This window comes from Equus caballus, chromosome 28 (assembly GCF_041296265.1).
Source record: "Equus caballus isolate H_3958 breed thoroughbred chromosome 28, TB-T2T, whole genome shotgun sequence".
In the NCBI taxonomy this organism is placed as follows: domain Eukaryota; kingdom Metazoa; phylum Chordata; class Mammalia; order Perissodactyla; family Equidae; genus Equus; species Equus caballus.
Genome location: NC_091711.1, coordinates 34,797,907 through 34,807,533, shown reverse-complemented (window position 1 = coordinate 34,807,533; position 9,627 = coordinate 34,797,907). Strand labels below are relative to the sequence as shown.

General features: G+C 53.2%; 1 protein-coding gene across 1 annotated transcript; it reads left to right on the top strand.

Moving 5' to 3' along the window:
• On the top strand, positions 1 to 9,397 carry CKAP4 (cytoskeleton associated protein 4). The gene is made up of 2 exons (XM_023631086.2): positions 1 to 632; positions 6,917 to 9,397. The coding sequence occupies exons 1-2, from the start codon at positions 201 to 203 to the stop codon at positions 8,243 to 8,245; spliced, it is 1,761 nt and encodes a 586-aa protein (XP_023486854.1). The 5' UTR covers positions 1 to 200; the 3' UTR covers positions 8,246 to 9,397.
• Positions 9,398 to 9,627: the final 230 nt, after the last annotated feature.

Genomic DNA, 9,627 nt, shown 5'->3' with positions numbered 1-9,627 from the left:
CAGGCCCCCTCCCCCGCCCTCCGCGCCCGGCCTCCTCCCTCGCCCGCCCGCCCGGCCGCCCGCTCGCTCCCGGCCGCTCCGACGCCAGCAGCGCCCGCGTGCCGCTCGCCCAGCCCCGGGGAGCCCCAGGAAGTTTCCCGGGCCGCGTGCCCCGCTCGCTCGCCCCGCAGCCCGCGGCCTCCCCCGCCGCCGCGCCCGCCATGCCCTCGGCCAAACAAAGGGGCTCCAAGGGCGGCCACGGCGCCGCGAGCCCCCCGGACAGGGGCGCCCACCCGTCGGGCGGCGCGGATGACGTGGCGAAGAAGCCGCCGCCGGCGCCGCAGCAGCCGCCGCCGCCCGCGCCGCACCCGCAGCAGCACCCGCCGCAGCATCCGCAGCCCCCGGCGCACGGCAAGGGCGGCCACCGCGGCGCCAAGTCCGCCGCCGCCGCCGCGTCCTCGGCGTCCTGCTCGCGCAGGCTCGGCCGGGCGCTCAGCTTTCTCTTCTACCTCGCCCTGGTGGCGGCGGCCGCCTTCTCGGGCTGGTGTGTCCACCACGTCCTGGAGGAGGTCCAGCAGGTCCGGCGCGGCCACCAGGACTTCTCCCGGCAGAGGGACGAGCTGGGTCAGGGCTTGCAGGGCGTCGAGCAGAAGGTGGGTACCCCCGGACCCCCAGCCCCGGCCGCCCGGCTGCGGTCCCCGCACTCCCAGCCGGGCGGCCTCGTGCCCTCCCGGCCGGGCCCTTCGCCCTGCCCAGGCCTTGTGGCCAGAGTCGGCCCCCTCCTCGACCAGCGGCCCGGCTGCCCCCACCCCGGCGCCCTAGATCCGAGGCAGTCCCCAGACCCTCTTTGTTAATGGCCGCGGAGGAATCGGCCCCCAGGGATGGACCGCGGCGAGGGTGGTCAGGCCGGCCCGGGAGGGTGGGCCAAGGGCCTGTCACAGGACATTAGCGGTGACCTGTAAGGAAGCCGGCAGGCTCTGGGGAGCCCATTCTTTTTGGATTAGGAACCGCTGAATGGGCAGAGTTGTCTGAAAAGGAGGTTGGAAGGGAAGCCGGCGCATCCCTGGAAGCCTCGGGCAAGGCCGCACCTCAGATCTCCCAGTGGAGGCATCTGAGCCAGTTTTTAATAGACCCAGAGCCCGGGGAAGGAGAGGCTAGTAATCTTATTCATTTGCGAAGTTCAAATGAAATGTTACATATCTTGAGGCCCCTTGTCCGTTATTGGTCCAGTGTACCCACGTGGGCTTTTGAAGTAGTGTATTTCAGCTTTAGAGGAAAGGAAGGGCCAAAAATACTGGGTCATCCTGGTGAATAATACCACGAGGCACATTTATATGGTGTTTAGAGGGCTTACTCATTTATTATCTGATTCTCATAGTAACCCCGGCAGGGAGGGAGGACTGGCTGTTTGACTCCATTTTCCAGGCGGGAAAATTGAGGTTTAGAGAGATTCAGTCAACTGTTAAGACCCCAGCTGGGGAGCAGCGGACTGCATGAGAATATCTAGGCCAGGCCCAGTTCAGGGTCCAGAGGGCCTGTTTCAGGTGTGGGTGGACCCACCTTTCAACGCAAAGTTGCTTAGGTTTCACCCTGTCTGTGTTTTTCCCACACCAAGTGTGGCTCCTTCAGTCTCATTCCTCCTCCTCCGTCCTCCGCTCGTGTCATTGCTCAGTGAAAGTTGGTTGCATGACGGAAACAAAAAATCCCGCCACGACTTCTGAGCCCGGAACTGCTGCCTCCTTTTCCCAGCATGCTGCCTGCCCTGCCAAGTTTCTATCGACTTTTGTGGAGTATGCAGGACTAGGAATTTCCTCTTAAGACTGGCAGGGCAACTGGAATGAGTCAGCCTACTCCATGCTTCAGGCCAAGGGAGGTGACTTCTCGAAGGGAATTAAGTAGGCAGCCCTGCTTTGCCTGTTCTGAATGTCAAATCGTTCTTAAAAAATAGACATACTGCTGGCCTGTACTCACTAGCTCCTCCGATTCCTCTCTTTCATCTACCCACCTATTTCTCAATCAAAATGTTTGTTGATGTCTGATAGTCAACGGGCTCTGCGTAGGAGGGCTCGAAGGTGCAAAAGACACAAGTCCTACTTGTGAAATGGCACGTTAAGTATGTTTTGATGAGAGTAACTGCTCTGTGAGTTCAGAAGAGAGCGGGTGTGGAGTTGGCCCCAGCCTGTGTCCAATGGCCAGGGTCCCGCCAGTCTAGCTTTAGCGGGTGAGCGATAACTGTTGAGAGAAGGGATGAAGGACACGCAGGCAGGGGTATTGTCTTGAGCATCTTTGAGGGACAGCAGGTGGCTGCCCTGCCCGCAGCGGGTAACATTTAGGAAGTAGTGAGAGGAGAGATTGAAGCTGAGGCCGGGGTGGGGAGGTCTTGAATTGGGGTTGAAGAAATTGGGCTGTCTTCTCTCTGCTTCCTCCCTGCCCCTCCCTCGCTCTCTCCTTTCTGGTCCCCGCCCCTTCTCCTTCGCAGCTGTGTACAGATTCCTTCCCTCTCTGGGGTTCAGTTTTCCCATCTACGCAGTGAGGGGAGGGCTCCGTCTAGATTTTTAAGAATCCACCTGGCTATACACCTTGTTTAATTCAGTCCTGTAATCAAGCTATTATTTAGTGCCTCGTATTTATTGTACACTCATCTCTTTTGACTCTCACAACAACCCCAAGAGGTAAGTACTATTATCATGCCCCTTTCATGGACGAGGAAAGTGAGACACAGGGAGGCCAAGTAACTTTGTATGGTTACACAGCTAGTCAGTGGCAGGGCTGGGCTTCAAACCGTAGAGAATGCCCACAACACTCTTAACCACTTGTCTTTTCCTTTTGTTATCTTTCCCATGCCTTGCCTGGTATGTAGTAGTTGCTCAATTAATGCTTATTCCATTGACTTGGAACTCACACCCAGAACAGTATTAGGATTTGCCACCGTGTGTGGCCACTTCTGTCTGTGCCTCTGGGGTGGCCAGTAAATGCGTTATTTGGCATTGATGAGTGAGTAATGATGGGTCCTCTGACAACTGAAATTTGAGCCCTTTCTAAGTCTGTATGAGGCTTGGCGGGGGGCGAGGTTTGGTCCTTAGCAGGGACTTATACTTACAGTATTATTATGTGTTCATTGTGGGCCAGGCTTTCTGTGAAGTGCTGCCTAGCCACTGTCTGAGGCAGGTCCCGTTTCTTAGCTCCATTTCACAGATGGGCCAGCAGCCTGGAGCCGTTGTGTTACTCATTCAGAGTCGCACACAGACCCTCTGTGGTGGAGCGGGGATTGGGGTCGGAGCAGTGTGACTCTGAAGCACCCTCCTCCCCCGCCCTATTGGGTGTCCTCTGTCTCTCGTTCTCAGATGCTCTCGGGATAGGGAAGTGGCCCGCGTCTTCTGAGTGGCCGCAGCAGGGGCAGAGCGGCTGGCCTGGCCTTACCTGGACGATTCAGCGGGCACTGTGGGCGCCGGGCTTCAGGAAATGCTGGCGGTTCAGTTGCAGGCCCTCTGTGGGGCCCGTGTTGCCCTGGTGGATCCAGGGTGGCATGCAGCGGTGTCGGAGAAGGCTGAGGCCTGGCCGGGCTGGTGTAATGAGAGTGGCGCTGTTTGTGGAAGAGCGAGTTCTCTGGTCCTGTTACACTGTCTCCTCTTGACTCTGGACGAGGGGTCAGGGCTTCGGGTTTAGGCAGCATCTCCTCCAGGCTCTCAGTGCACTTTGAACACACACATCTCTAGAGGTTAAGAGCTCAGGTTCTGAAGCCAGACATTCTGGCATTTTGATCCTCAGCTCTGTGACTTTCCAGTCTCTCATTTGTAAAACAGAGATCAATGGGAGCCTCCACCTCATGAGATTATTACGAGGATGTAATGAGATGATGTCTCTGAAGGACTTTGATTATCGATGCACAGTAAGTGCGCTTTGAATGTCAGCTACCATTCCCCACCCCCCCCACCCCCCGCTGTGAGCTCCTTGAGGACAGGGATGCTGTCCTAGCCAGTAGTTTCCCTCTGGCATCTTGCACACCACTTAGTGGGCACCCCACGTATTTTGGGGGAACAGAGCATTCATTGCATATTGATGATATTGAGGTCTTTGTGTGTGAAGATGAACTCACACCACCATCCATACGGGGAACTTTTCTGTGTTCATAGTGTTGGGGGTGGATTTGACTTCATCCATAATTACTGATCTAGTCCCCTTCCTAGCTGTTTGTTAAGAGGCAGCCCAGGTTAGGGGTGACAGTCAGGGACCAGAGGGGAAATAGACCAGCTTGGTCTTCACCAGGCTTTACCCTGTTCATTCATTCATTCTTTGATTCATCAGAGACCACTGATGAAGGCCGGCCCTGCTGTGTGTGCCGTGCTCCCCTGTTCACGCCATTGTTCTGAGTGCTGTACGTGGAACAGGCAGGCGCTCTGAGCCAATAACCTAGTTTCAGAGGGGAGCTCTTTCCAGTACCTTCTCCAAGTGTCCTTTACGACTCAGGTTATATTTGGTTGAGCAGGGAACTTGTCTATTCTGGAGTCCCTGAGAACCTTGTTCTAATCTGTCTTAAAATCACAGACTGGTGGAAGCCAGAAGGGACTTGAGAAACCTACTTGTTAAAAGGCGAGGAGCTTGGGACCCGGAGAGCGAGTGTGACTTACTCGTGCTCCCAGAGCTGATTATTGACGGGGCTGGAACTGGACCCGAGGTGTCTGTTCAGGTTCTTGAGGCGTTTTCACTTGGCACTGGGCTGAGGATGGTCAGGAATCTCCAGGCTTCTGAGTGACTTCAGAAAAAAGTCTAAACAATAATGAAGACGATAGCTATTGTTTATCGATCATTCACTATGTTTTAGGCACAGTTTAACCACTTTACAAATATTAACTCACTTAATCCTCACAAGACAAGCCTATGAGGCTGGTACTATTTTTGTTCCCATCCTGCAGCCGAGGAAACCAAGGCACAGAGATGCTAAATAACTTGCCCAAGATCACACAGCGGGGATGGATCCAAGCTAGGATGTGAACATAGGCTGTCTGGCTCCAGAGCCCATGCTGTTTATTCTTTAACTTCTTATCATGGAAATGTTTAAACATAAGTCAAAGAAGGGATCAATATAATGAACCCCAGTTTCAATAATAAGCTTTTTGCTATTCTTGTTTCATTGCATCATTGGCCCTCCTTCCCCCATTTTGTTTTGTTTTTTGGGGGCTGAAGTTGGAGTAGTCTGAAGCACCCTACTCCCCCACCCTGTTGGGTGCCCAGCTGGTCTCTTTTGTTCTCAGATGCTCTCGGGATGGGCAAGTGGCCCGTGTCTTCTGAGTGGCCGCAGCAGGGGCAGAGCGGCTGGCCTGGCCTTACCTGGACGATTCAGTGGGCACCATGGGTGCCGGGCTTCAGGAAATGCTGGCGGTTCTGTTCCGCCCCTGAAGGGCCTGTGTTGCCCTGGCAGACCCAGGAGATGGTGAACCAGGATCTAATTTTGACTGAGACATTAGTTCCCCTAAAGTATTTTAGGATTTATTTCTAACAAATAAGAGTTCCTTTCTTTCCCTTCCCTTTCCTGTCCTTTCCTTGCTTCTTTTGGCAAAACACAGTGTCTTACACCTAACAAAGTTAACAGTAATTCTGGATTATCCTCTAATCCCCAGTCCAAAATCACATTTCCCTGACTCTCTCAACATCTCTTTTACACTTGGTTTGTTTGAATCAGGATCCATGTAAGTCCACACGTTACATCTGATTGATCAATCTCTTAAATTTCCTTTAATCTGTAATCGTTTCCTGTCTTTCCTCCTTTAAAAATGCCATTGGATTGTTGAGGATCCTGGTTATTTGTCCTGTAGAATTTCCCACCTTTTGGGTTTGGCCGATTGCATCCTCGTGGCTGTTCCTCTCTTGTACGGTTTCTGTGACTTGGTGGTTAGAGCTGGAGGCTTGATAGATTCCGATTCTTCTCTTTTTTTGTGAGCAAGCTTTCCAGGGAGCACCACATGCCACACGTCAGGATGAAGCCCAGGTCATTAATCCGTATTGTCAGCCTTAGTACGTTAAATCAATTCCCAGGGTGGTTCCCAGGTCAGACCCTGTTGAGGGTAGAATGTATGTAGAGTGAATGTCTGGTGACAAACAGGATCATAATGTGTTCACAAAATCAGGGAATGCTAAGGGATCATTTGGTCCACTGATCATATTTTCAGATGAGGACAGTGACTTGTTTAGGGCCACATAGCTAGAAGTGGTGAGCAGAGACCCGAACCTTTGTCTCTTTCCTCCCAGCCGGGTGTCTTCTGTGTGCCTCAGATTTTTCCCTATGAAAACTTGTGAGACTCTTTTAGTTGCAAGAGCTAGAAACTCAGCTTCAACTGGCTTAGAGAGGGAGGGAGGGAGAGAGAGTTTATTGGCTCAAACTAAAAAGTTCAAGAGGAGATTCCTTCAGGTATAGCTGTATCCAGGGACTCAAATTGTGTCTTCAGAACTTGATCTTGCTGTCTCTCGGTTCTGCTTCCCTCTGTGCTGGCTTGATTCTTAGACTGGCATTCTTTGTGTGCTGGTCTGAGCTGTTTCAGGCTTTCCTTCATCCTATAGCTGGCAATCCCAGCAGAAAAAGGTTTTCTTTCTCAGTAGTTTTAACAGAAGTCCTGGAATTCACTTGTTGACCTGCCTTAGGCCACATGCCCATCCCTGGGCTAATCACTGTGGCTCCTGGTGGAGGGGGAGGGTGGGGAACAGAAAGTGAGGATTGATCAGGCCTGGGGTACAAACCACCCCTGGAGCACTTGGAGGGGCCCTTTGGGTGGTCCTCCAAACCACGTGGACTGTGTATGGAAGGGTGGTTCTTCAAGGAAAATTAGAGTGCCATTCTGGAAGAGGGGGGACCTGGAAGCTGGGCAGACACAGAGAGATACAGCTATGTTGCGTAAAACTCCTCAGCTCTTCTCAGCAGGTAACGTCTGGATTTTGGTTGCAGGTGCAGTCTCTGCAGGCCACGGTCGGGACTTTCGAGTCCATCTTGAGAAGCTCCCAACATAAACAAGATCTCACGGAGAAAGCCGTGAAGCAGGGGGAGAGCGAGATCAACCGGATCAGTGAGGTTCTGCAGAAGCTCCAGAATGAGATCCTCAAAGACCTGTCGGATGGGATCCACGTGGTGAAGGATGCCCGCGAACGGGACTTCACGTCCCTGGAGAACACGGTGGAGGAGAGGCTGACAGAGCTCACCAAGTCCATCAACGACAACATTGCCATCTTCACCGAAGTCCAAAAGAGGAGCCAGAAGGAAATCAATGAGGTGAAGGCCAAGGTCGCCTCTCTGGAAGACTCCGAGGGGTACAAGCAGGATTTGAAAGCCTTGAAGGAAGTCGTGGAGGAAATACAAACCTCTATGAAGTCCAAAGAAAAGGACCTTGAGGCACTAAGAAGCACGCTCCAGACCATGGAGTCTGACGTCTACACCGAGGTCAAAGAGCTGGTGAACCTCAAGCAGGAGCAGCAGAGGTTCAAGGAGGTGGCCGACTCGGAGCGCCTCACCCTCCAGGCCCTCACGGAGAAGATCCTCCAGGCGGAGGAGTCCACCGCCCGCCTCCCGGAGGAGATCAGGAGACTCGAGGAAGAGCTCCGCCAGCTGAAGGCCGAATCCCTCCAGCCCCAAGAAGACGCAGTCTTTAGAAACTCTGATGCCCTCGACGTGCTGCAGGAAAAGAGTCGGGGATTGGACTCCAGGCTCCACACCGTGGAGGACGGGGTCCACGCCGTGCAGACGGCCTCCGCGCAGCAGACCGCCAGCCTGGAGTCCCTCCTGGCCAAGAGCGAGGAGCACGAGCAGCGCCTGGCCGCCCTGCAGGAGCGCGTGCGGGGCCTGGGCGCGCCCTCAGAGGGCGACCAGGGCGGCCTGGCCAGCACGGTGAGGAGCCTGGGGGAGGCCCAGCTCGCGCTCTACGGCGACGTGGAGGAGCTGAAGAGAAGCCTGGGCGAGCTCCCCAGCACCGTGGAGGCGCTCCAGAAGGTGCAGGAGCAGGTGCACACGCTGCTCGGCCAGGACCCAGCCCGGGCGGCCCCTGCGCCTCCCCAGGACTTCCTGGACAGACTCTCTTCTCTAGACAACCTAAAAGCCTCAGTCAGCCAGGTGGAATCGGACTTGAAAATGCTCAGGACTGCCGTGGACAGTTTGGTCGCCTACTCAGTGAAAATAGAGACCAACGAGAACAACCTGGAATCCGCCAAGGGCTTGCTAGATGACCTGAGAAGTGATCTGGATAGGTTGTTTGTGAAAGTGGAAAAGATTCACGAAAACCTGTAAAGGAACTGTGGGTGGCAGGGCGTGGATTTAAAGTCCAGTTTCTTATGACCAAAAAATGTGTTCTTTTCTCCCTCGCGCCCCTCCCCCCACGTCCCGTCCCCTCCTCCGGGGCCTTGGGCACCACCTGGCACACCAAGGCATTTTGTATTTTTGAGCCCGGTTAATTTATTTGCGATTATTGCCACACGCCACTGGTTTCTCAAGTTTTCTGCTTCTGCTTTTGGTTGGTTTCCTGAAGGCCTGGCCGCCGCGAATCAGAGGTGCTTTTCAGAAGGGATGTCCCTAGTGTCAGGGCAGAACCGTGATGGCTTCAGCTGAGGATTAACAGAAGCAGATTAACTCTAACCTCAAAAGCCCTGCCTGGCTGGCAGATTTCAAGTAAAAAGAGTGGGGGGGAGGAGGCACTTTTCTTTCTAATTGTCGTTAAGGAAAATTAATTTTACTCTTTTTTTTTTTAATACTTCTGGCTGAAGTTTTAAGAGCTGTCACTCCCTTCTTGTCTTCCACTTTAAGCCAGTTAAAACCCATCAGTGTCAGCTCTGAATTGGGAGGGGGGAAAGCCCCCCTCGGTTTTTAGTCAAAAAGAATCAGCTGCTTGACAGTCGCCTCCCTCGGGGTGGGCGTCTTTTCCACTCCTGAATCATCTCGTGATCCCAGAGGTAACTATGCAAAGAATCCAGATGGTTCTGAATGTGAAGCACGACACCCCGCTGAGTGCCCTCTGGCGGACCCGTGTCACCTCTTGTGGGGTCCCCAAATAACGCATAGGTTTGGAACCCCTGAGAGGGGAGTCCTTGGGTTCTTCCAGGAAATGTCTTATGAGGGCTGTCCCCAAAGGCGTGGGCTGTCTGCCTGGGGAGTGGAGGCCAAGTCGTCGTATTTCACCATGATGTCCGTGAAGAGGTTTGCTGTCCGAGCAGAGCCCCGCCTGTCAGTGAGGAGCGTGTGCATTTTCTGTAGTTGTTCCGTTTCCCTTCCCCTCTCAGCTGTACTGTTCTTTAACGGCTGTCTTGCCCTTCAAAAAAGAAAAAAAAAAAAAAAAGAAAAGGAAAAGAAAAGAAAAAAAAGGTTTGTTTAGTTTACTGTGAAATGAACTGTATGGCTTATTTACAGTATTTTTAATTCTTAATAAACACTTGAGCTTTGTTACGACTTTTCCAGACTGGTTGCTTTCTGAGAATTTGGTCATTGTGTGTTTTATTAACGTGGAGTATTCAGGATTAGAAAGATAGGTAAGTTTTTAATTGTAAGACCTTTTGTTTCAATTCTGAAACCAGGATGGCCTCCCTCTTAGGCCTGGAGACACACTTTGGATTGACCATTAGCAGGTATGTTTCTCTCATTGCTTGACTCCAACTCTTAGCTGTGGTAGAGGGTCTCAA

Coding starts and splice junctions, on each gene's coding strand:
- CKAP4 (XM_023631086.2), top strand. CDS start 201: ATGCCCTCGGCCAAACAAAGGGGCTCCAAGGGCGGCCACGGCGCCGCG. Junction 633..6,916: donor TGCAGGGCGTCGAGCAGAAG/GTGGGTACCCCC, acceptor TTTTGGTTGCAG/GTGCAGTCTCTGCAGGCCAC.